Here is a 27,071-nt window from a genome sequence, read left to right on the forward strand (position 1 = left end):
GTACACAGTTAGGTTTTGATGACTGCATTTTACCACGTGTCCAGCTGCCTTATTCTCTGCACCATCCAAAGGAGAGCAAAGCGTCAAGGCCTCCAGTCACCAGACCTGAGAACTCATTGAGACGTCAGTTTTTCATGTGTGAGTTCTATTAGCATTTTTCACGGATAAAACTCGTACTCATTACATTCTACCGGACTATTCACATATATGTGTAATTATATTGACCGAGTATCTGCCCAAAAACATGGAGATGTGTACGATTGTGATCCAAGTCATGGCTCAAACTCGCCAGCGCAAATCTATGGGTCTGTGAAAGAATCAGGAAGCACTCAGATGGAATCTGAGGGCTGTCAGACATTCGTGTATTATAGGAGGAGCTTGAAAAACAGTTTCATACGGAAAAAATACAAAAAAAAACTGATGAAACTCTGAAGGTAAAAACTGACACACGTAATAAACACTGATGAAAATCCGTCTTTTTTTTGTGTTCAAGAAAAATCTTCTATGCCTGAAGGAGCCCGAAGGCCACAGCCCACCTATCAGTATTTGGTCAGTATTCACAACACGCATCACAAACGCATGTAATCCACAAGTTTTGTCAAAGCCAGTCGTCACCACTTCTGTATTTATCACCCACTCCTGGTTTTGGCTTACAAATACTGAGGTAAAATACTGACCAAATACTGAATGTGTGAACATGGCCTTAGTGTCTGTTTACCCAGGCCCGGCTGCATTTCACATATGCACAGAACAGTCAGTAATAGATCGTTAAGGTTAGTATAAGCGGTTTTTTTATATCTTATGTTCATTATGCTCTGGGGTCTGGTGAGACCCATGAACATAATAAGGGACATAAACTTCTCTACAAATCAAATTTCCAGGTAATAGGTGAATTCCAATTTTGCCTGATCCGTCTAATCTCTACATATTACTAATAAAAATATCTCTGCTTTACTAGGAAACACAGATACAAAGCACTGACATTACTTACCAGAACTCTCCGCCTGGTGGCGCTGCTGCACAATACACTCACACACAAGCGGCATAGGATGCCGAGGATGAGCGCTAGAGGGCGTGCTACCACAGTAAGGTCCGGTGCCGCTCTTGACTTGCTGGTTCTCGTTGCTACCCCTGGTGGTCATTTCCTGTTTCCTGTGTGATTCGCTGCCGAGAGCGCGACAGGTCCGGTGGGGAGGAGAAGGTAATAAAAGAAAGCGGGTGTGCAGCCGGTGGTCACTAGCGGCTGCGCATTAGGGAGGGAGATGGTATGTACTCCTCTGGGGTGCACTGCTTACATGCTGCGGAGCTTTGCGTTTCATTGTAGCGCTCTGTGTACTGGGCAGCGCTGGGCTCAGCTCTCCATCAGCCACGGTGAGCGCGCGGAGTGCTCAGCAGCGGCCTCTGTGCCCGGGGATCATCATGTAGGAGGCACCGCCAGCACTCCCAAGTTCACCCTCAGTAGAAGGCGATGGCTTCCTGCCCATATAGCACATCGTATCTGTGTGTGTGGATGTAATGGGGACTGGCAGGTCCTGGATCTGCTGAAAGCTCCTCACACTGCTGCATAGGTGCCATGAATGTCTATGGATGGTCTTACTGCTGGCTAGAGAAGGATGACACATGTCCCAGGAATATATATAGATTTCCCGGTAGGCCTTGTCTAATTTACTGTGTGACCTGACTGTCAGACATATAGCAGGTGTGGTCACCCATAAAGGACATTAGGAGTACCATACACTGTGTATACGCTAGTTAGCACAGTCTATTATTCCCTGTTATCAGCCACATAAGGTGTACTGTAATCTAGTAGTTCAGGACATCTAATTACTTTTTTCTAATGCCATATATTGCACTGAGAACCTCTGTGATGGCAATGGAGAATGGGCAGACACTACTTTTATTTCCCACGATCAGGAAATTCTGCTGGTTTGATGGTACGTGTTATGTAGCCTCAAACCCGCAGCGGCCTGATGTTACAGCATAGTGGATGGATTTCTGGAAATCCCATGTCCACTGTGCGCCTGCGGCACACCTATAGAAACTGACATGAGGCGTGTCTTTCACACCGCAGCATGTCAATCTCCCTTGCGGGTCCACATGTTGACTTTCCCCATAGACTAACATCTATGAGGAAGGTCCGGATGTGAGAAAAAAAAGATCGTGGCCGCTCATTTGCATAATGAGGACAATAGTGGTGCTGTATTCTGCAGCGTCAGGGCCGCAGCAGCTCCTGATCGTGGGCACATACTCTTACTGGTTCTTGACATTAAAAAAAAAACATGTTCTTAGCCTTCAGTCACACTTTGTTTTTTTTTTTTTTTTGTTAATCTTTACACTTTTCAAACCTGTCCAAATCTTCTGTAAACCCTACATATTCAAAGTCTAAGATAAAAAGGAGGAACAAGGTGCAAAATGGTAAAGAGCAATAGAAATTTTAATAATTAAGTTCAATAAATAAACATCATCACATAGGTAATATAGTCATAGCATGGAACGACAGAAAAGTGCATACTATCCGGAACACCCAGTACTCATAAGCTCATAACCCCCAGACCATTGCATTGGGTAAAGGCAAGGAAGATGGGAAAGAGCACGGCAGGCAAAAAAGAAGAAATCAAATATAAACCAGGGGTACACACAATATCCATTTAAGGCAGGAGTCTGCCATAATAACATGTAGCCCTGGTCAGTAAGTAACAATGCAATGGTCTAGGGGTTATGAGCTTATGAGTACTGGGTGCTCCAGATAGTATGCACTTTTCTGTCGTTCCATGCTATGACTATATTACCTATGTGTTGATGTTTATTTATTGAACTTAATTATTAGAATTTCTATTGCTCTTTACCATTTTGCTCCTTGTTCCTCCTTTTTATCATATTCTTCTTAGTTGGTATATTTAGGCTGATTCAGGCACTGTCCAACTGCATCAGCCATGTTTCTTTCTGCCTTTTTTACACATAGGGCCGTTCTGTATGTTATATTCTAAGTCTAAGCGCGATCCGACAAAATGTCGGATCACACTCAGACCAATGTTAGTCTATAGGGCTGTGCACATGTCCAAGAAAAAAAAATTGCTGCATACCCTAGTGTGATCTGATATATGGATCGCCATGCAAGTCAGTGAGTACATGGAAACAATCGGTCTGCACTCGGATGACATCTGGGTGCAGTCTGATTTCCACGTCTTCACGGAGCACACTGCTCACACTCTGATCAGAGGTTGATCGCAGTGTGATTAGCATAATGGGCCCGAGTCAGATGAGAATCTAGGGTCGTCTGCACCTAGCCTAAGACTGCTCTTTTGTCAGGTGCTAGGCTGAAATGCACTGCCATTTTCCTGTATAGGATCGCATAGTGTGCTGCACTTTAATTTACAGAGGGACACTAAAAAAAAATTTCAATGTCAGTCAATTGCTGGCATGTACTACTGTGTCTTATATAGTGGGATACCTCAGGGAAAATTATCGAAAAATTGGGAAATATTCTTGTCACGTATCTGACAAGAATAAAAAGATTTAAATAAAACCTTTAGTGACTAGCTCAAAGCTTTGCCAATGACTGATTATGCATAATGTCATATATATATACCCCTCCTGTGTTGATGTGAGCCATTATAACAACCTCAATACATTTCAACAATTATATGTTGGGCACAGTTAGACGTCCCATCACCCTCTATGTGTTTTCCATTGACAAATTGTAAAAAATAAAGGATGTTTTTGTATTACTAACCATTCTTATCCTTCAGACATTGATGTCTCCGGTGGCGTCACCCTTTTAGATGGCAGACTATATGCAAGTGCTCGTTTACTGGCCTGTTTACACAGCGAAAGGATTATTGATGGGAACAAAACCATTGTTAATATGGTCTTTTTGTCCCCATACAGCACCATGTTATCGGCAGCACATCCTGGGATTACTCGGGATGATGCGCTGCTGAGAGTGATGATTATTCTGACATAAACAATCCAGTCACTCAATGATTGCGTGTTTTGCCCATTCATTGAGTGGTCGCCGACATTATTGCAAACAGACCAAGAGTCGGAAACGAGTTATGCTCACTTGTTAATTTTCAGCAAAGGTTTGTGCAGTTATACGTTAATGACCCTTACAACCCTCTTTCATAGAGAACACAAGAGCAATTGGCAGAGCAAGAGCTCCTGTGTATGGGAGAGTCTGGCGAAATACCTGCCAGCTGACAGCTATTTAAAGTATATGGGGGCTTTGCTCACTTCTGCCAGATGAACGGGGAGTGTGAAGTCCTGTATTGAAACCTGCTTGGTATCAGTAGGTGTGACGTCCTCTGACCCGCTCACATCTCTATGCAGAAGTGAAGCCTTACTAACCCTTGAGGCCGGCCACATGTTGGATTTTCAACCAGGAACCTTCGCACTCTCTCCTGACATCTTAAGATGCCCAGTCATACTGTTAATAGATTAACCCAGAAAAAAAGCCACCATGTGCTTAAAATATACAATATATAGGCCAGCACAATGTATACGTATTTTTATTCTTGGCAATCTCCATTTAGCAATTTTCAATATTACTGTTTTCTAGGAATTGATATGCCAAGTTATCGATTTTGTATAACTGTTTTTTTTTTATTACATACTGGGATATTGAATTGGACAAGTGGGCTCTTTTTTTTGTCCATGTGTATATGCTGAAACAAAAGGGAAACTATCAAGGAGATTACATCCAATTATCCTGCACACCAAGGTGACAGACAATCTAGTTGCTAAGGGGTCCCCAAAGGAGCGTTAAGAGCCTCAGGTTCAGATAGTTGTTTTGCTGAATTATGCCAGGTGTTAGATCAGTCCCATGGGGTGGGAGTCCTCTTGGGAATACCCTCTGCCTGTGAACGTAGTTAAGGAGCCGTGCACTAGTGTAAGTGACTCCTGAACACTCGCTAAGTATTGTATTCATGTTCTCTATTGTTCTGTCTGAATGCTATTAACCATTATCCATTTGTTTCCAGGCGGTTTTTAAGACCAGAATCATGGACAAGCACAAAGTAAAGAGACAACGCCTGGATCGAATCTGTGAGGGTTAGAAGATATTAAATCAGAGTTTGCAGGAACCTGTGGTTATAGCAGGCCATTGTATAACACATACCCTAGTGTCCTTAACTAGTGTATCACTTGATACAGAAAGTACAGGCTCAAGTTTTTCTTTGTACAGAAAGCAAGAACATTTCTAAAGGATGTTTAACCTTGCCTTAGAAATACGTATGGGCTTTTATACCTTATAGCCCTGTACAAGTGTTTTTATAAGGCCATATTCACAGAGTATTTGGTCAGTATTTTACCTCAGTATTTGTAAGCTAAAACCAGGAGTGGGTAATAAATACGGAAGTGGTGACGGGTTTCTATTATACTTTTCCTCTGATTGTCCCACTCCTGATTTTGACTTACACATACTGAGGTAAAATACTGACCAAATACTGAATGTGGCCTTAAAGGCAGTCTTTCAGCACAAAATGACTGTTCATAGAAAGCACAGGGGCTATGTGCATCCTTAGCATGGTCGAGTAGTTTACTTATCCATTCATGTCCATCCTTACTCTTCTGCTGTAAATCCAGAGCTGTCAATCGAGGAAGATCAGGGTGGAGATGTGAACTGTTTGGCCACACCAAGGGTGCACTGAGCGCCTGTGCTTGGGTTTGAACTGTCTTTGTGCTGACAGACTCCCTTTATATTCATGGGACTCCGTGTCACAACCATGTGTCATAATGTTACTCCTGGTAGTCTATCATAAATACGTAACTTTTTTTTCCCCTTCACCTAGGTTACTCTTATTTCACCAGACCTTTTAAATTTAAAGTGGACCTGTTAGTTGATACATGCTGACCAATCTGCGGGCAGCATGTATCGAGCACTGGCTGAATAAACTCAGCCAGGTATGTTGGACTCTGAAATGATGTGGCATTTCAGAGAAAAATATACTTTAATAGCTTCTGGACACAGAGCCCATGCTGTAGATTAGTATATGTGGATGTATAGGCAGAGACCTGTGAATCCAGGACACCGGAGGAGGGAAGCTCGCCAAGGACACACATGTCCGACTAGTCTGCCACGTGGTCTCGTACCCTGGAGGCTATTAAAGTTTTTCTCTGAAATGCCGCAGTGCTTCAGAGTCAAACACACCTGGCTGGGATGCAACAGCCAGTGCCTGATACATGATGCCCAAGGATTGGGCAGCATATATCAGCTGACAAGTTCTCTTTAGTTTTTTTTTGTGTTTTAAATGTTGCGTGTAAAGGTGGCATAAAGTTAAAGCAGTAGTTTGACATTCTGTCCTAAATTAGAAATTAAAATTAGTCGCCAATGTTCCCCACAATATGACTACATAGAAAGGCACTTCCTGGTTCTGCACAGTCACATGGGTCATCACATGAGTTGTGGATCATGTGATACGCTGTGGTCATATACTGGTAGGAGTTGGACTCCATCACGTTATCACAGAGATGCTGTGATGGACACCACATGATGGCACAGAAATTTTTTAGCCTGCTTTTTGATTTTGTTTAGTCGAGTGCATCATCCTCCATGCTGACAGGTTCCCGGTATACGGAGTGTAAAACCTCTGGAGCATCTTTTCTTATAACTCTGCATTGTGCTGTTCTTGTTATTCCTCCAAGAAATGTATGGATACATTTAGAAATGGATGTTAACAGGGTTGTACCACCATATAGTGACAATTGGCAATGATTGGACAGTGAGTGTGTTCAGGGACACACCTCATCCCCAAAACTTGTTACTCCCAATCTTCAATATATTTCCATTCTTAATGGAAACATGTCCCCAATGGCCATTTACCTGCAGATATAGGGTTAATCTGCAGGTTAATGGTGTAACAATGCCTGGCCGCCACACTGAAAGCACGGCTACTTGAAGAAAATTAGCGTTATTCCTACTGGGACCAGTCAGCTGTAAGTCAGAGGTGTGAGTGGCAGCTGTAAGCATGGCCCCCACTTTGATTCACAGCCAAAGCTACAGCCCCTCTGTGCAGAGCGAGTCGTCAAGATCCTGGGGTGTGCTTACAGTGCAGGATCTGCACTGTAGCTGCTTCTGGCACACCTCTGTGACTGAAAGCCGGTGGCTCCCAGGAAGAATAATAATTTTCTCCTGGTAGCCGCACTTTCGGTAAGGCAGCCGAACTGCATTGGAATGCTATTTAACTGCAGATTAGCCTATTTCTGCAGGTTTAGTGCTTGGGGCATGACAGGTTCTCTTTAAGGCATAATCCGGCTCCACTCATTTCCATCTCACTGGTTGAGTGGGTTTGGGGACGTCACTTCTTCAGATACCTACTGGCTCTCCTGCATGAGAGGCAGGTATCGTGCACACGTGCAATTGTAATAAATGTGATACCTGCCGCTCGCAGATTTTGTGCCAATGTCCCATCAGATGCTGTGTATACAGATAGTTATCTGAAAGCGCTGCCTGTAAGTGAGAATGTCCCCAAACATCTGGAAGCACACAGATCACATGTGGCTGTACTCAGGAACCGAAAACAGCCTCCATGCACTGCACTCGATTGTGTGCACGAGGCCCTAGAAATGTATTGAAATATTTATGCTCCACATTGAGCACCATTTTACAGTTCACATATAGAAATGTACATACAAGTTCAGTGATGTTGCTTTACTCCTTCTATATCATACAGTGCTATACATAGGATACAGCCTTCCTGTCTGTCATGTTGTAAGCTCAGAAACTGACCTGGTGCAGTATAATGCTATACAGTCTAAAATTTACTGTGCGGAACCTGGTCAGAAAGCCACCATGAAAACTGCATGTGTTACATTAAGATGTTATTGCAGATTTGGATATGGAAATGGCCTTTGCACAGCAATTGAATGAAATCCGTGGTAAAAACAAAAATCTACTGTCTTTCTGCAAAAAATAAGCCATGCTGTGGTTTGAGTCCAATTACATCCAGCAGAACTGACTGTTGTTCTGGTCAACACATAATTAAGGACTAATACTAAATAATGCAAAATGTGAGTTTTATGCAGATTAGAGATATATATATATATATATGTATGTATGTATGTGTATATATATATATATATATATATAGATATAGATATATATATATATATATATATATATATATATATATATATATATATATATAAAAAAAAACTATAAGGCTATGTTCCTACATGTTGTGTTTTTTTTTACTTCGGAAATCTGCAGCAAAACTGATCTCCGGCAGGAAATCAGCTGCGTCAAAAATGCAGGTTTTTGCTGCGTTTTTTCTTACTGTCCTTCTGTCTCTATTTATGCATGTACATAAAGTTCTGTGAAAAAAAAAAAAAATTCTATTTTGCCATCAAAAACGCTGAAAAAATTTACCTGTGTTTTTTTGGTGCTTTTTTTCAGCGTTTTTTTCACCACCTATTACTTCCTATGGGTGAAAAAACCGCTGAAAGAAGTGACATGCTCGATTTTCCAAAAACCCAACCAAGGCACAAAATACGCAGCAAAAAAAAGATGTGTGCACAGAGAATTCTGGTTTCTCATAGACTTTGCTGGTACTGCAAAACGCAGCTGAAAATTTGCATAAAAATCTACAGCAAAATATGCTGAAAAACCCAACGTGTGTGAACATAGCCTAAAATGGTGTTCATGGGTTGACATATGCTCAAAATTGATGTGTTCTGTGATGTTTTGCATATTTGGTTTATTTTGTGTTGAAGCAATTTATAGTTTGACAACTACTTGCATCTAAAGAAGATCTTTACTGATTTTGTTTTTGTTCAGGTATTCGGCCGCCTATTCTGAATGGTCCTATGCCTGTCCGTCCATTGGTGGCCCTTCTGGATGGAAGGGATTGCACGGTTGAGATGCCTATATTAAAGGATGTTGCTACAGTAGCGTTCTGTGACGCTCAGTCTACACAAGAAATTCACGAGAAAGTAAGTATTTAGAAGTTTTGTATTAGTTTTTGCTGAAATCCTTACATATTCTTTAAATGGACGAACTTCTCTGAGTATTTTAGCAATGTCTACAGATACGGCGGCCTCAAGCCAGTTTAGTTACATTTACCTGTGTGGGAATATTAAGAAATGTCTATTTTGCTACTGTTGGGAAGTTGTGAACAGGGATCAGCAACCTTTGGTACTCCAGCTGTTGTGAAACTACAGCTCTCAGCATTCCTTGACAGACACTGGTTGTCAGGTGACTGCCAGGGTATGATGGGAGTAGTAGTTTTACTGCAGCTGGAATGCCAAAGATTGCTTCTCTCTGCTTTAAACAGAGTGCCTTCTTTTAATGATTTGTCTGTTATGGAATACGTGTTGTAATAGATGTATCCATCTCATTATAGCCTTACTTGGTTGACCAACTTTTTGTAATATCTAGCATTGTACTGAATTATGTGACTTATCTGTTACATGCCTGTTTGCCTGCATAGGCCTTACCACTTACAATGATCCCACTTCCCCAAGCTTATGAGATCACATTGCTTACTCATTGTCTTGTTGCTGCTGTATATTTTATTGATTATCACAGTTAAAGGGGTTGTCCAGACATGTAATAGAAATGACCTGTCCTTAGCATAAGGCATAAATACCAGATCGGTTGGGATCTGACACCCAGTGTCCCACTGATCAGCTGTTATCTGGTTCTACCGAATATAAACATTGAACTGAGCTGAACAGTGCAGCTTCATTCAATGTGTAGTGGCTGCTGCCGAGTACTGCAGATCTGATAGGAGCAGCGTTCTTGGCAGCTGCCTCTGCACATTGTATGGATGTATGCTATTCATATTTGTTCAGTATATCCTGCTGCCACTGATAACTCGTGGACTGCCAGGAGTTGGACCTCTACTAATTTGATACTGATGACCTATTTTGATCATACATTCATTATCTATTTTGTGGTTTTGATTGGGCAACCTTTGATGTTGAAATTACCTTAAACTGGAAATAAATGAGTGCAAAATGATTAAAAAATGTATAAAATTGCAAAGTACTTGTAAAAATAAGCAACTTTGCAATTTACCCCTTATTTGCTGGCCCATCTCCTCTTCCCCTCACTGCCAGGGTTCCTCAGGGCTCAATTATAGGTCCCCTCCTCTTCTCCTTATATACTGTCCGTATTAGACAAACCATCAGTAGGTTTTCGGTACCATCTCTATGCTAATGACACCCAATTATACAGTCTCCTGAGATCACCCCTGCATTGCTGCAAAATACCAGTGATTGTCTCTCCGCGATCTCTAACATAATGTCCTCCCTCCATCTAAAACTGAATCTGTCAAACTGAACTCCTTGTGTTTCCTCCCTCCACTAATGTACCTATACCCGATATTGCCATTTCCATGTTTGGTTTTTACCATTACTCCCATTCAGCATGCCCGCTGTCTTGGGGTTATATTTGAATCAGATCTTTCCATCACTCCACACATCCGATCACTCACCCGCTCATGTCACCAACACCTCAAAATATATTTAGAAATCAACCTTTACTTACCTTTTGACTCTGCAAAAACTTACTGTGGCTCTTATTCATTCTTGTCTGGATTATTGCAGCACACTACTAATCGGTCTCCCTCTTACTAAACTCTCCCCTTTTGAGTCTGTTCTGAATGCAGCAGCCATGATCATATTCCTTTCCAACTGCTACACCGATGCCTCTACCCTGTGCCAGTCATTGCACTGGTTGCCCATCTGCTACAGAGTTCAATATAAACTCATCACTCTCACACACAAAGCTCTCCACAGTTCTTCACCACCCTACATCTCCTCCCTCATCTGTCTAAAACCCTAACCGTGCCCTCAGTTCCATTAATGACCTAAGACAAACCACCTCAATAATCCAAACCTCCCACTCCAGTCTCCAAGACTTCTCACGTGCTGCGCCAATTCTTTGGAATGCACTACCCTGGACAGTTCGCTTAATTCCCATTACCCACAGTTTTAAGCGTGGCCTAAAAATGCATTTCTTTAGAGTGGCCTATCTCCTCACCTCTTATGTAACTATTCCAGTTTTGCCCTTCCAAAATGTTCTCCCTAATCTGGTCCATTGTAGCATCTGTTCACACACCCTCCATTCAATTAGTAGCCCTCTATGTCTGTACTTGTTCACATACTGGCTGGTGACCGGTTCATGCAGCGTTATGTGAATACCCTATTATATTGATGGTTGAACCATACAATACAAGCCCTTTTTACCATTTACCTTTCGTGTCTCCCCTATTTCTTCATAGATTGTAAGCTTGCGAGCAGGACCCTCTCTCCTCTTGGTATCTGTTAAATTGTGTGTTACTCTGTTAGGTTTTTGTCTGAACAAGTCCCCTCTGTAATATAAAGTGCTGGGGAATATGTTGGCGCTATAGAAATAAAACTAATTTAAAAATCCTTTGTTCTCAAGAATGGATGGGTTTCTAATTTTATAGTGTAATGTCATTGCCCAGTTTATCGGCCACCTTTTTGCAGTCTGAGTGACCGGTTACCTAGGCGAAGAATATGTGCCACTTTCAGACTGTATGCTGGATGGATCGCTGGATCTGACCAGCCTCGTTCCCCCTGCACTTCTTCTCCAAGCTGCCTCTGCTAGCCGCCTGGCAGAGAGAACAGTTCGGACCAGCAGTGAGATCATGCTGTTGGTCCGAACTGTCAATCTTCAGGAGCGCACCGCCCCCAATGAGCTGTGAGCGGCGTGCTCTTGATTCATCTTGATACAACCCCTTTAAATATACCCATTATAGTGTGAATAAGCGTTGCTATGTCATCCTTGCTGATAACACTTCACTTGACCACAGGTAAAATGTGTTATGGTCAGGTGATATGGCAGCATGGGGGGTAAGAGAACACTGATGTAATATTTCAACATTTTTGGATTATGCACGGAGATTTTTATTTTGGGGACCAGGAAACACTCCTGTTTTTTTATTTTTTTTAATGCAATGTGGATTCTATATGTTACTTACAGGTATTAAGTGAAGCAGTGGGGGCCCTTATGTATCACACAATCTCCCTTTCTAGAGAGGATTTGGAAAAATTTAAGGCCCTGCGTATTATTATACGAATTGGAAGTGGTTATGACAATATTGATATCAAGTCTGCGGCTGACTTGGGTAAGTGTAAATTGGCACAAGATGAATTTGTTGGAGACAGTCTTTACAGACAAAATGTTGTTTTTTTTTTTTTAAAGGTATTGCAGTTTGTAATGTTCCCTCGTCGTCTGTGGAAGAGACTGCTGATTCTACACTCTGCCACATCTTAAATCTCTATCGGCGTGTTACATGGCTGCACCAGGCTATGAGAGAAGGGAATCGTGCAGCCAGTGTGGAACAGATCAGAGAGGTTGCAGGCGGCGCGGCCAGAATCCGTGGGGAGACTTTGGGCATCATTGGACTTGGTAAAGCTCAGTCCAATAGCACTGATTCGTTATGGAGTTTGTTCCTTTTTTGTGTGTAGCTTTTTTTGCAGGGTCTTACAATTGTGTTTCATTTTGTACTGTATTCTTTTAATTTGCCCCTTTTTTTTTTTTTAAGTCTATTTTGTGGGGGGGCTTGTCATTGTGGGCGGGGTTTGGTGGTTTCCTGATGTTTTAAAAAGTTGCAAATGTACTCCAGTCCCTTTTTGTCTAAAAAATCTTGTGCAAATTTTGCAACATTTTAAGCTGAAAATGGGACTTTTTGCACTAAAATAGATGGAAGGGAAAATTAGTTTTTTTTTATGTTTTGCACACAATGAACCACATGCACCTTTTTGAGGTATTTGGTGCAAAAATCAACAAATGTGACATGACCAAGAAAGTGACAAAAAAACCTCCTGCAAATTATGAATCTGGCCCATAGAATTAAATTTTTTTTTCTTAATCTCTATCCACACAGTGTACAGCTCGACAGCTTCTGATATGGCTTTGTCAGGCGGTGTTCTGTTTTGCTTTGCAGGCAGGGTTGGACAAGCAGTTGCTTTACGTGCCAAGGCCTTTGGTTTCACCGTCATATTTTATGACCCCTATCTTGCGGATGGAGTTGAACGTTCCCTGGGCTTACAGCGGATGGCGACACTTCAGGATCTGCTTATGCACAGTGACTGCATAACTCTACACTGCAGTTTGAATGAGCACAACCATCACCTCATCAATGATTTTACCATAAAGCAGGTGTGTAATGGCCGCCTATTGTGGGGTGACTTGTAGAGTATACCATAGGGAGGGTTTTTACACATTTAGGGTTCCAAACAGTTAAGAATTGCTCCACTATTAGAAATAGAGAGTGGGAGGGTTTTATGCAGAGTTATAAGTGGCTTTTAGCCCAGCACAAGGGATGATGGGAAATGTAGTCAGAATGGAGCAGTGGATCCTGAGAAGGAACTGATGGCTGTGAGCACCAGAGCTGATTCTAGGGAACAGAAATTGAGGCAGAATTGCATAAAGCATGAAAATTGGCAGAAAAGGTTTTATGGGGCTCTTTAGGGGCGTTATCATTTAACAAAAATATGGCAAAAATATTAGGTAATAGTTAGGGTAGTTGACAACCTTTTTAACACTCATATTGTTAAAACTAATTGAAATTATGGGGTATACATAGTGAGCACAATGGTTTTGCGTTGGAGAGCATAGAGAACTACTTTCCATTAGTTGAAAAAACATTGTGCTGACACATACCATGCACACAACAGCCTAAGCTGTCAAACACAAAATGTTTGTACTGATCTCTAGGTACTACTAGGGCAGCCTTATGAGAATGCAGAAAAGGGACATCGTAGGTATACTGTAAGCTCTTTATTTTGACTCCTTCCTGCCCCATGGCATACTATTACGTTTTGGGTGTATGGAGCAGGATCAGGAAATGATCTACCTTAATTCAATGCAGATACCAGCTGTGCTACACTGCTGGCAACTACCTCAAACAGCACGATCTGCACTAGCGCCTGTTCGTTGCTATTAACACTTTATATACAGCTGACGATAGTATTTAAACTGTGCAGTCCTGCCTTGGCATCCACTGGGCCCCCTGCAATGCGACTGCAGGGTGCTGATGGGTTGTCATGGTCTGCTAAAAGCCCCCCTGCCTACATGTTAAATTTTCCAGCAGGGCTGTGGAGTCAGTAAGCCAAACCACCGACTCCAACTCCGACTCCACAGCCCTGCCTCACTACTGAGCGTGTACATAAAGTGCTGCACAGATTCATCTCAACTAAAAGCCCAGATCCTTAGATCAGGAACAGAACAGACATTTATAGGACATTTCATAACTTTCTCAAATTCTTATGGAAACAATTACAGCTCATCCTGCATTGTACTACTGGACCTAATTTATTATAGATTTTAGGAGTCAGTCCATTTTATACCAACTCCACGACTCCGACTCCACAGTCCTGTTTTCCAGGCAGGAGACCCCCAGGTTCAAGTTCCCTATTGGGAATAAAAAAAACTTAAAGGGGGTATTCCCATCTCCAAGATCCTATCCCAATATGTAGTAGGTATAATAATATTAGCAAATACCTCCAATTAGAAATGTATAGTTTTTCTGATTCACCATGTCTCTTTCCTCATGTGCAGTCATTGCAGGACCTTAGGTATCCATGGTTACGTCCACTGATAAAGTGACAGTTAGCTAGCTGCTAGTGGTCGTAACCGTGGATACCCAAGTTCCTGTATTGCCTGCACATGAGGTAAGTGGCATAGCGAATCAAAAATAATATACTACATTTCTATTTTTAGGTATTTGCTAATATTATTATTATTATTACACCTACTAGATATTGGGATTGGATCTTGGAGATGGGAATACCCCTTTAAGTACCTAATACTTGAATCAAACCACCTTTTTATTTAATTAAAATAAAAAAAATGTAATATATTTTAAGAAAATAAAATATCAACCTATTGCGTATAGCTGTTTCTGTTTAATCTTAATGTATCAAAATATTAATTTAACCCAGATGGTAAACACTGTGTTAGTTAGCCACGCAAAACAGGCCATTTCACAGCTCAGTCTACAGAAACAAAGTAACAGGTGACAGAAAATATATACAAGTTTCACCACTTAAAAAAAAAAATACATACTTGATATCATTGTAATCATGCTGACCTGGAGAATCACTTTTATTTCACAATGAACAACATAAAACAATGGCCATATTGCTTTTTTTTTTTTTTTTTGTAATATCACCTCCTTAAATTTTTTTCCTGTTTTTCTGTCAATCAAAACTACAAATCGACATTCAAAAAAAAAGTCCTCATATGGCTGTCGATGTGAAAAAAAAAGTTATGGTTCTTTGAGGAAAGGAAGAAAAACAACCACAAAAATTGACTGCATTAATTTTTGTTTCATAAATCAATAGTACACATGAAGAAAATTCTCTGTTAAGATGTATTACAAAGTTGCTTATTTTCGGGTGTACTATTGAGTTATGAAATAAAAATGAAAACGACGGTTACACTTTATGGGGGTAATGAGACACTGCAATGCCGCCAGTCATGCAGTAGTAATCAATATGACTCTTATTCACAATTCTAGATGCGGCAAGGTTGTTTTTTGGTAAACACTGCCCGTGGTGGACTTGTTGATGAGAAAGCACTAGCCCAGGCTTTGAAAGATGGACGAATCCGAGGTGCTGCTTTAGACGTCCACGAGTCTGAACCGTTCAGGTATATTTGACCTCTTGTGAGGGTTGTATCTTACCACTGAACAGCAATTTACCAATGTCTGTTCCTTTTCTGTCTGCAGCTTTTCTCAGGGAGCTTTAAAAGATGCCCCTAACCTGATCTGCACCCCTCACACTGCTTGGTACAGTGAACATGCTTCGATCGAATCAAGAGAGGAAGCAGCTAAAGAAATCCGCAGAGCCATTACAGGTATGTGTGAATAAGGTCTCCTTTTCTAATATTTTCAGTATTGTGTAATTGTTTTTGTACCCAGAGATTTGCAAGCAAAATGTAGTGGACTAAATACTTTGGTGTCTTTACAGGTCCAATTCCAGATGCGTTGAGAAATTGTGTAAATAAAGAGTATTTGCTGGCAGCTGCACAGTGGTCGGGAATGGAATCTGTTCATCCAGAGCTCAATGGGGCAGCGGGATATAGGTAGGTTTATTTCAAGCTGCATGTCATGCAACCACTTTTTTCCCTGGCAGCATTTCTGGGCCATGTTTTCATATTTAAGAGCAGTGCCATTTGGCCTCAGTGGCTATTATTTATTGTTTTTATAATTTCAAGCCCTGCTCTACACTGTACATTTAGCCTTCAACATGTAAAATCTTAATGTACAGCATGAGCTAAGCCCAAGCCATCAATAATTGGCGTCAACTGTAACAGCCAGGATTGGAGCTTGCTCTTGTCCCCACAGTTTGTACCCTTTAAAGGTGTCCAGGCTTGGGGCTAAAGTCTGCAGACACTGTGTCTACAGAATTTTGAAGCCTCACAGTGTGCACTTGTCAGATTCTCCAGCCCTGGAAGCGAATTGCATACTTCCAGTTACATTCCGACTAGAAGTGTACAGCCTCGCTGAATTCACTTGTATTGAGAGAGGCCATGCAAGTCTAGTCAGCACATGACCAAATATATCTTAATCGCATACTTGCAGTCAAACGCCTTCCTGCTCCTGGCATCTGAGAATCTTGGCAGAGCACACTCTGGGTGTTATGAGGATTCACATGTCTGCAGTCAGAGTGGGCAACCCATTTAAGGCTAGGGCTACATGGCAGCGTGTCACGTGATGCTGAAATCCCAACAGCACATTGCAACTTTGGACGGAATAATTTCCCATGATGTTGCGACTGCAACAGTGTCACAAATGTGTCCAACTGTGTTTTTATTTTCTATTGCAATTCGCAAGAAACACACAGTTCTTGCAAAAGACTTCAATGTAAGTTGCCTGGGATATGCAACTTGCTGGTTTCTTTACAGCACAATCAGAGCTCTACAATAGTCTTTTCTATAAATTGTTGTCCAGTACAAATGTTGACCTTGCCTAAATGTTCCAGTCAATAACTATTCAGTTAGACAGGGGAGCACTTACGGTCTCCTCATTGACGCCTCCATGTTGAAGGCCCAGGTCTGCCTTTTTTTTAATCTGGTTCCTAAGATTTAGTACTAATTTTTATGGTCTTTACAAGGGGACGTGGCTGAAAGGATTATACAAGAATGTGTCTTTATGGTGCCCTGCATAATTGCCTGCACTAGTTAAAAAAACCCATATCTCCACATGGCGGATTTAAAAAAAATAATAATTGAATACTCAGGAGAGCATTGGAAATTTAAGGGCAAAAATTGGTCACTCTTGACTTTGTGAAAGTTCCTCTTTAAGCATGGCATTTTTAGGGACTGTATTGTTATCCATTTCTTGAGGATGCATTCCATGTTACCACAATCAAAGTGGTATTGTTAATGTGGGCCCTGTATGAATCCCAAGTGTATAGAAATTGTTTATGAAAATTACTGACGAGTGTCCCATCATTAATGACAAGCCTACTGTTTGTGTATCTAGGTGTTGCTTACAAGTGATGAAACCTAACCTATTACCTGCTTGGATAACTTTTCCAGGTTTCCACCAGGAGTTGTGGGAGTAGCTGCTCCGGGGCACCCAGCCGCAGTGGAAAGTCTAGTGGCAACTTCACATCCTTTAATTCCCTCTGTTTCCCACACTCCATCACCGGGACAAACAAGCAAGCCAGAGCCAGACAGAGAAATTCCCACTGACCAGTAGCAATACTGTGCTTTGTTTGTGTTATTTCTTTTGTTTATTATGTTTATTTTGCCTTTTTATTTCCTTTTTTTTTTTTTTTTTTTTTTTACCTCTGGTCCCATAATTTTGCTCTACTTCCTCCTCTCAGAATATTTTGGGGGAGAAGAGCGGGATTCCAGGTCTTTTCAGCAGCTTTACCCGGTTAATAAAATCATGCTGCAAGCCCTGAGGTGTATCATCTCTCCTCATACCGGAAAGGAGAATGTTCTTATCAATGTCTGGAAACCTTTAGAATATTGCCTTTCAACAGATCTATTTTTTAACTGATTTAGTTTTACGTGAAATACTATACGGGTGGGTTGTACTTCTGTGTGCCGGGGCAGGCTGATCTTTACTGCTTCCTTTAGAACCAGACATGCCCAGTTGTCTCAGGGAGCTGAGGCATCACCAAATTTTTAGTGTAGCAGGTATCTTCTAATCCACTCCGTACTGGAAAAGAATAATTGTTTTTCTGAAGAAGCTTGTTGCATTTCTACAAAATTTTGAAGGTATCTATTTTATAGTTCGGTCATGTTTGTTTGTTTTTTTTGTTTTTTACCAAGGCCACAAAATAAAAAATTTGATATATTTAAAAGGTAGAACATTAATCACTTAATGCATGTGTCTATGGAGTTTCTCTCAGGTTCTTGGAGTTCTTTTAACAGTACATGGATGAAAAGGCATAAAGGTACACATGACCCACATGGCTTGTGTTCAGCATGATGGTGAATGTGGGCTTGGGCATTAATTATATGTTTGTCTGCTTTGAAGTACAGCTGAATTTTAGAATTTTGAAAATGTAGATTTTGTTGCCCCATTACATACAGAAGTTGTGGCTGTTCATGGCATTTCGCCTCCATAGCTTATTACGGAGGAGAATTCGAGGTCGATAAGTGCTTTCTATTTTCGACTGAGTATACCTGATGCTTATATTATCAAGTTTTAGCCCCTCAGAATTTTATCCCCACAGGAAATATCCACAGGATCCTATACTGGCATGGGATGATTGTGAATAGCCTTCTGTAAATGCGTGATTTCATATAACAAGCCTCAGGATTAAGCTGCATGGAACAGGTTGAAATTGGGTGCATCATAGAAGAATGCTGTAACAGTCTGGAGAGAGGAAGAATCAAACTGAATTTGTACACTGGGACGTACAGTCCTAAAACTTTAAAGTAACAGTCGTTTTAATTTTTATTAATTGTACACATGTAGATAAACTTTGTTAAATGTCAGAGAAATCTGAGTCCTTTTTTTGCCAGGACTGATCAATCATTCTCAATTTAAAGGTAAAATCTGTGTTCAGTGAAGACAGATTACATTACTCAGATGATGGTTACTACTGATGAGATTCTATGGGGGGAGGAGGAGGAAGGTGATGGAGGCCGAGTTTCTAACACTTCCCGTCTACAAAGAATTTTATCAATAATAACTGCCATCTCCATTGTCGGTATGTCACTGAATGCAGATTTTGCCCATAAAGTGAGAATCTAGAGAATGAATAATCAGTCCTGGTGGAGAAAGAAGCAGATTTCTCTGAGATGGATTACAAAGTTTCTTATTTTCATGTTTTATTGATTTATGAAATAGAAATTAAATCAACGGTTACTCTATAAACAGGGTGTTTTAACTTGAAAATTGCAGTGCAATCTGCATTTAGCATGTTCTCAGCAGGATAAGTTGAAAAGATTGATATACATAATCTCTTGCCACAAAGCTATATAACTTATTTTATTCAAGTTATTTTGGGACTAGCAGTCAAGTGGTTGGTCCTGATCAGTGATTGACAGCTATCTCTGCATGCACACTTAACCAATTATTGACAGACTTCCTTAAGTCCAGATCTCCACTTAAAGGTTGTCCACTAAGACATCCAATTCTTAAATACTATATTCCTACTTGTACAATAAAAATACCCTACATTCAGCTTCCTTACCAAGGGTCTGGTCTTCTGAGGCTTGCGTGATATTGTTATGCCACATGATTCCTAAAATCAATAAGCATCCCATTAGTGGCCATTGACCTGCTGCAGGGATTTTTTTGATATAACAGTCACCTGAGCCTCAGGAGACCCAGTGTTGACATTGCTGGAATGGGAAGGGGGAGTATAGGGTACTTTTATCTTACATTTGTGAATTTGGTCATTAAGGGGTTGGTCCTAGTAGTGCACAAGTCCGATAAGGCCAATATCCTATTCTTCTTCCCTACATTCTTCTGGCAGAATACAGACTTCATTTCATTGAGACAGGTTCTTGTTAGTAACATTAAAAAGCCTAGGAAACCTTTTTACATGTCTGATTTTTATTTTGTATTTTCACTTAAAGCGTTATTCCTTTCATAAATAGGTATTTTGGATACTGCTTGTAAATACCATAAATCTAAAAATGTACTGCTTATTAGATATGAGCTGTTCATGAGATATTCACCCTTTTTGTTTAGCACAGGTGGTCCGTCTTGAAGGCAACCAGCTGTAGACAGCAGAACATGTGCAGTGCTTACAAGATTTTTTCTTTTGTGCTTGTAAGCACTGTTATGCAACTGGGAATAGCTTCACTGCAGTGCTTACAATCAACACAGCAACTGTGGTCTGTCACCTAGGCAACAAACTGTAAACAATATATCAAGAATGCCTGCAACTTTAGAGTGTCCTCAGAGGTTGATACCTTTTTAATGCAAATTTTAATAAGCAAACGGCAGAAGTGCTTGTTTTTATAAGATCTGTCTGATAGTATCGTTCTATAAAGATGGGAATAACCTTTAAAATCCATGTTACCGCCTATCCTCGTCTGCTTTGCATATAAAATATGCTGTGAGTAATGATGGTTCAGTGCTAAGTTTTAGAATGTATTTAATTGAAAATAATTTGTTAAATTTTAGAAAACCCAACAAATTGGTGGGGCCCATTCTCTTAGTGCATAACTTAAGCCCATAATATGTAGTTTCTTTCTGTTTTCTCCATAAGCTTTTAAGTCTTAAAATATTTACAAGTTACCAATTTCTTAGGGCTGGTGGTCACAAGCATATCATAGCTCCATGAATGATTGTAATATTTAGGGCCAAGTATGGGATCGGATTCTGTCTTTTCAGATCCAGCTGAAGCCTTTTGCAATATCTCTATAGATTCCATAGGTGACCATAAGTGTCAGAGCCCTTTCTTCTGCGAAGAAAACGTTATAAACTTGTTACTTTTCAAACTTTTGTGTGGCCATTTCTCAATATAGTAGTAGGATGTTCTCATTTCTAACAATGGACTGCATTTTCTTTCCAATATAAGGTCAGCCTAGACATTAGCTTCCCTGTCTATTCTTGTGTGCATCATTAACATGATTACAGTTCCCATCAGTCATTTAGTGTCCCCTGCTATGACAATATAGAAGTTGTGTATAACTTCCATATGGTACAGACCCATAATATGGGGCCCTACTATAGCTCCTTAAAAAAATTAGTGCCATTCTCTTTTGGCTGTGATGTCAAAAGATTGTCTCAAGCAGATCATTTCTTCTAGGGAACAATAACCGCAAAATACAACACCATAATGTTCCTGCACATGGCTGTGCCGTGTACTTACGGTAATTCCTAAAGGGGTGTTCCAGCTTAAACTAATTATCTATTCTGTGGATAGGTGATAACTGTTAGATTGGTGGGGGGTCCCAACGCTTAAAGAGTCATATAGCTGAACTAGGCAGCAAAGTGCATGCACTACCTGCCCCTCGATTCAACTCTTCCTGGCCACACTTTTGCGGCAAGGGGACAAATGTGTGGTGGGACTCTGGCTAGGTGATAACTTGTTAAGCTGGAATACCACATTTAAAAGGAAAGGTTATTCCTATCTTAACAAATGGGTATTGTTAGATAATGCTTGTAAATACAAGCAATTTACTGCTTGTTCCAATTTTCAGCCATTCTTAAGGGAATAACACATTTTTCTTTATAGCTCGTTGCCTTGGAGACCGACCACAACTGCTAGACTGCTGAAAATACACAAGGCTTTCAAGTTCTTTTCAATTGATATTGTAAGCACTGTTCTGATTCTGGTCAGGGTAAATGGAAAATCCTAATTCTGCAAGAATTATCCTGCAATATCAATCAATGGAAAATAGGAATAACCATTTAAGTAATTCATTTGATTGCCAATTACCATGACTCATGATCACAAGTTTTGGACAGTCGAAACCCTGATACTCCTAGTGTATGGTTCTCGTAGCAATACTTTTTCTATATAGGAGATATGAAGCTATGTGATTAATGCTTTCTGGAATAACCAATGTCCCACTGGACCGTGAGAGGCTGCTGACACCGTATCCATATGGTTGTGCCCATACGAGGTATTTTTGAGGGCTGCAACATTTGAGCTCACTAATGGATGACTATAGTGGCATGTTGTAAGTAGCAAGTGTCCGACTTTTTCTTAGCTAAGACTATGGTAGTTGGCCAATATGCATGGGGGAAGAGGAGCCTTAATAATGGGTTATAATTTCCTAGAATGAGTGAATAAGCGGGTAGTTTGACATTGGTAATTGTGTTAATGTTACAGTGTAGAGCACAATATCAGTTAGGCGCAGTTTCGTAGTGTGGACACTTTTGACTGGGATGTCTAGGAAGCAACTCGCCAAAGTCTTAAGAGGTTTTTTTTGTGCATTTTATGTTGAACAGCAACCCAGCACACAGAAAATAATCGCATCCTAAGAATCAACATATTTTATCCGCTCTCCTTTAAAAGGAGCCTTTTTTATACTGTTTAAAAAGAAAATAAACAGCTTCATAAATCAGCTCAATGCAAGAAGTTTCTGCGCCTCAGTATGACATGCACATAGCAGGTTTCTTTATTCCCATGAACCATTTTGTGGGCATTCAGGTTACAACAGTGGAGTGTAGATAAATGGAGGGCCCTTGGGGTAATCTGTAATAAAAAAATCAACAGGCCATGCATTCAGTATCGGCTAGTAGCTTTAATTAATGATTTTGTTCCCTGGTCATGTGGGATTTCGTTATTTGCATTATTTCCCCATACATCCCGTAGTACACGGGTTATTTAGAAAATTCCCTTTAATAATCCATAGAATGGACTGCCAATGATTGGCATCCTTTCTAATTTATTTTCCTGTACTGGTGATGTCCCAATCTGCATGGAGAAGATATTAGAGCGTTTCTTTCCCTGTACAGTGGCCCCACATCTGCAATGGGTGATCTTGTATTAACCCTGCATGGACTGAGCTGAGATGTGACCCTGTGTCCTAAAGGTGCAGTGTTGTGTGGTCAATCTTGTGTTGGTTTGTTACAGGTTATGCACAGCTGACCAGCTTTTTATAAATTACTCGGAGTGTCAGAAATATATTTTTGTAGACAATGAACAATATGCCTTTTTTCAGCTGGATAGCTAAAACTGTGAAACATTGAGAAGCTGTCTGTAAACAAGTGTTCTGTATTTCCATTGTTTTTTTTTCCTTTTTCATTTTTTTTTTTTTAAATTTGACTGCAAATACTTTAATTTTTCACTTGTAGTACTTGTAGAAACCGAATTGTTAGGATAGTTTTCTGTCTCCTAATCATTTCTCTATAATATTTTAATAAAGTCCTACAACCAATGTTATAACTTGTCTTTGTTTTATAAAATACCCAAAGCCAAAATTTTGGTCTTTATCAGGTGTGAAAATACAGTACAAGTGGATCTGATGAGGGGAATCATAAATTCCTAGAATATATACAGGTTTATATATTAAGTCAGCAAAACATGTTGGCACTGTGTCCAGTAGTTACCTATAATAATGCCAGAGTACCTCAAATATGCTCTCCATTTTATGCTAAATAGCAACTTCAATGCTTCCTTATGGGAAGAAGTGTATCAAGCAACAATGTGACCACTGCACAATTAGACTTTTCAGTACTTATGAGGGGCAACCTCCCACCTCTTCTGAGCTAAAAACGAGAAGGAAGGATGAAAGGAGAATCACTCCCCTACTGAATATCACAAACCTATAACCATAGATCCATTATATTCTAATTTGCCATTCACTAGTAAACAAAGTAAAGGCCCACATAACACAGTAGACTATGCTCACAGGTCCAGTAATCATCCGTTAGAACGGATCCAGCAGCAATCTTGGCAAAAAAGTTGTGCAGGCATATTTTTGTCCTTTTTTTTTTTTTTTAAGAAAAAACAAAATTGGTTTCACCTGGATCCGTGTTTTCTTTTCTTTTTTTAAACATTGAAGTCTATGGAAAACTTTTGTTATTTAGCCATCCATTCTCCCATTTGAAACTGATCAGTTTTTCTTTGTTTACAGGGTTACCATATTTTTCTGATTAGAAGACTCACTATTTTTCTCCTCAAATTAGTGGGGAAAATGGGGATGCGTCTTATAATCCGAAAGTAGCTTACTTGGGTGGGTGGCAGTGGTGAAATGGGGTCCCAGGAGGCAGGGTTGCTGCTGCAGGCAGCTGGCGATGGCAGGAGTGAGGCGATGCTGCGGGCCCCGGGCTGGGAGGAGGGGGTGTTCGGTGGTGCGGGACTGTGGTGGTTCCTGGGCTTTCACAAACTGTCAGGAGTTCTCCTATTTTCCTCCCCAAAATGTGAGGTGCATCTTATGGTCCGGTGCGTTTTAGAATCTGCAAAATACAGTACATGATTACTTAAAAGTTCACATATCCAGTAGTATATGTTAAATATTTTTCCACATCCAGTAAGCAAAAAAAAAGAAAACCTGATCCAGCTAAAATCAGTTGTCTGCACAACTTTTTTTGTCAACTGATTGCTGCTGGATCCATTGTAACTCATGATTACTGGGCATGTGAACGTAGCCTGAGGAGTTTGCAACAGGGCTGTGAAGTCGGTATAAAATGTACTAACTCTGACTCCTAAAATATATAATAAATTGGGTACAGTAGTTCAATGCCGTTTGTGGGGAATATTTTTCATAAGAATTTGGGAAAGTTATAAAATGTCCTATAAATTTCTGTCCTATTCCTGATCTAAGGGTCTAGACTTTTAGCTGAGATGAATCTGTGCTACAGTAAATTTATCACTTAAACATGAGCCGTGTATGAGGGAGTTGGAGTCTGTGTCATGGAAATTGAGGAGTCGGAGGTTTGGCTTACCGACTCCACAGCCCTGATTTGCAAGACCTGCTGACTTTCTGATGAATATGAAAGACTCCCAACTCTCACCGACAAGTTATGTCGGAGTAGAGAAGAATCGATTCCAGCAGAAAATAATCCATGGCACTCACCCATATGCTTTTATTCCATAAAAGTGCTAGATTTTGTGCACATACAGCAGTGGGATAGCAGACTGCCTGTCTGTGCTGTTAGTTATCTCACTGCTGTATGTTCAGGAAATAGACTTTTATGGAGGAAAAACAAAACAGTGCGAGTTCTGTTGATCATTTTCTACGGCTAGAATTGATTATTGCATCTCTTTTGAAACACAGAGCCCCACTGCTGTGTGTCCATCATTGTTCTATGCCTGGAAGAACAAACGAGTGATACTGATCACTTGATTTTTCTGTACATGAGAATCGGGTCACTGGAATTTCAATTGCCAGACCTTTTGTTTTCAGGGGAGATCAATGTTTTTGCAGCTCTCCCAGAGGGAAAACATGTGCATGGGGGAGTTGGGAGAGAGCGATCTGCTAAACGAACGTTTGGTTGTCCGTTATCTTCTGTATGGCCAGCTTAAATGGAATGTATCATGTTTGCCGAACCACAGGTACAATGAATCCGACATTTGAGAAATAAAAAAATTGCAGTGCGTATTGGAGGTGGTGCGCTTACTAACATTGTTGACAGGGGTCGGACAAGCATTCAGTTCAGCTGCGAAGGGGCCTAGAGGTGGAAGAGACCCGCTCGCGAGAAAATGATGAGGGCAATCTAGCCTATCATCTGGGAGCTGAGGCAGTAGGCCGGGCAGGGAAGTTTGCAGCCTGCAATGATATGTTGCTGCAGGAAGCCATCGTCCGCTTCCTGCTCAGCACAATGACTGCATTGCGCAGTCTACACGATCTGGTGAGTGCCAAATGAGGATGCAGGCGGCGCAGTAAGGGGTTGTCTGGAGAGGTGATTTATTTTTTTCTAACCTAGCGGGAAAAAGCTTGATACAGGTACTGATAATGAATGGGGTGAAAGAGGACAATGCAGAGTTTTATGATGAATTGGGTGATGGGGAGAGGACAATACAGGGTTTTAAATGAATGTGGGGGAGTTTATAGGACAAAACAAGGTCTTTATAATGAATTGGGGAAGGGAGGGAGAACAATACAGGGTCTTATAATTTTATTTAAGGGTGGGAGAGAGGACACAGGATAGGAGTTTGTAATATATTTGACGGGAGAGTCACAGTAGCTAATTTTATATTTTTTGGGTGTTGCTAATTTTGGTTAATGGGTGGGCACAGTTCATCAATTTGTTTTGAATGATGTTAAAAAAGCGGTTCATGCTCGGAAACCCTTCAACGTGGCTGAGTTACAACAATTTTGCAAAGATGAGTGGGCCAAAATTCCTCCAGAGCATTGTAAAAGACTCAATGCTAATTATTGCAAGCGCTTGATTGCAGTTTTTGCTGTTAAGGGTGGCCCAACCAGTTATTAGGTTTAGGGGGCAATCACTTTTTCACACAGGGCCCTCTAGGTTTGGATTTCTATTTCCCTTAATAATAAAGACCTTCATTTAAAAATTGCATTTTGTGATTACTTGTGTTATCTTTGTCTAATATTTAAATTTGTTTTGTGATCTGAAACATTTAAGTGTGACACAAATATGCAAAAGAATAAGGAATCAGGAAGGGGGCAAACCCTTTTTCACACCACTGTTGGTCCTTGGCATATAGTGTATTCTCTTACGTATAGCACCTTCCAATATTATATAGCCTTTTTTCTTATTGTATAGCACCGTCCCTTATTTCATAGCTTCTTTTCAATGCTACCACAGCCCCTTATTACAAAGCGTCCTCACTAATTATTTATAGTGCCTTCCCTTAATACATAGGTTCCTCCCTTATGGTGTATAATACCATTCCTTATCACAGTGTTCTCCCTCATTATGTATATCACCATCCATTATTACCTAGTGTCCTCTCATGTATAGTGATGTCCCTTTTTACAGGGTACTCTTATTATGTATAGCACCAGCCAGTATTACATAGCATCCTCTTGTTAAATGGCACCTTTCGCAACCAAACTCTGCCAGTGTTTTTTTTTTCTCTGTTTTTTGTTGGTGGTCAGCACTTATTCCAACTAAGGCCATGTTCACACGTTCAGTATTTGGTCAGTATTTTACCTCAGTATGCGTAAGCCAAAACCAGCAAAGGAACAGTCAGAGGAAAAGTATAATAGAAACCCGTCACCACTTCTGTATTTATCACCCACTCCTGGTCTTGGCTTA

At 40.6% G+C, this 27,071-nt stretch overlaps 1 protein-coding gene across 2 annotated transcripts; it reads left to right on the forward strand.

Moving 5' to 3' along the window:
• Positions 1–1,102: 1,102 nt before the first annotated feature.
• On the forward strand, positions 1,103–22,450 carry LOC141165661 (C-terminal-binding protein 2). Of its 2 annotated transcripts, none has more exons than XM_073651433.1 (10): positions 1,103–1,201; positions 4,980–5,049; positions 8,774–8,928; positions 11,948–12,092; positions 12,170–12,376; positions 12,915–13,129; positions 15,492–15,622; positions 15,702–15,829; positions 15,943–16,057; positions 17,516–22,450. In XM_073651433.1, exons 2-10 carry the CDS (start codon positions 5,001–5,003, stop codon positions 17,676–17,678), a joined length of 1,308 nt encoding a protein of 435 aa, XP_073507534.1. In that variant the 5' UTR covers positions 1,103–1,201; positions 4,980–5,000; the 3' UTR covers positions 17,679–22,450. The 2 variants fall into 2 exon arrangements, with proteins under 2 accessions (XP_073507534.1, XP_073507535.1); XM_073651434.1 differs by having other exon boundaries at positions 4,980–5,043.
• Positions 22,451–27,071: the final 4,621 nt, after the last annotated feature.

This window comes from Phyllobates terribilis, unplaced genomic scaffold (genome assembly GCF_046119375.1).
Source record: "Phyllobates terribilis strain yellow unplaced genomic scaffold, ASM4611937v1 Scaffold_11__3_contigs__length_659146591, whole genome shotgun sequence".
Taxonomy (NCBI): Eukaryota; Metazoa; Chordata; class Amphibia; order Anura; family Dendrobatidae; genus Phyllobates; species Phyllobates terribilis.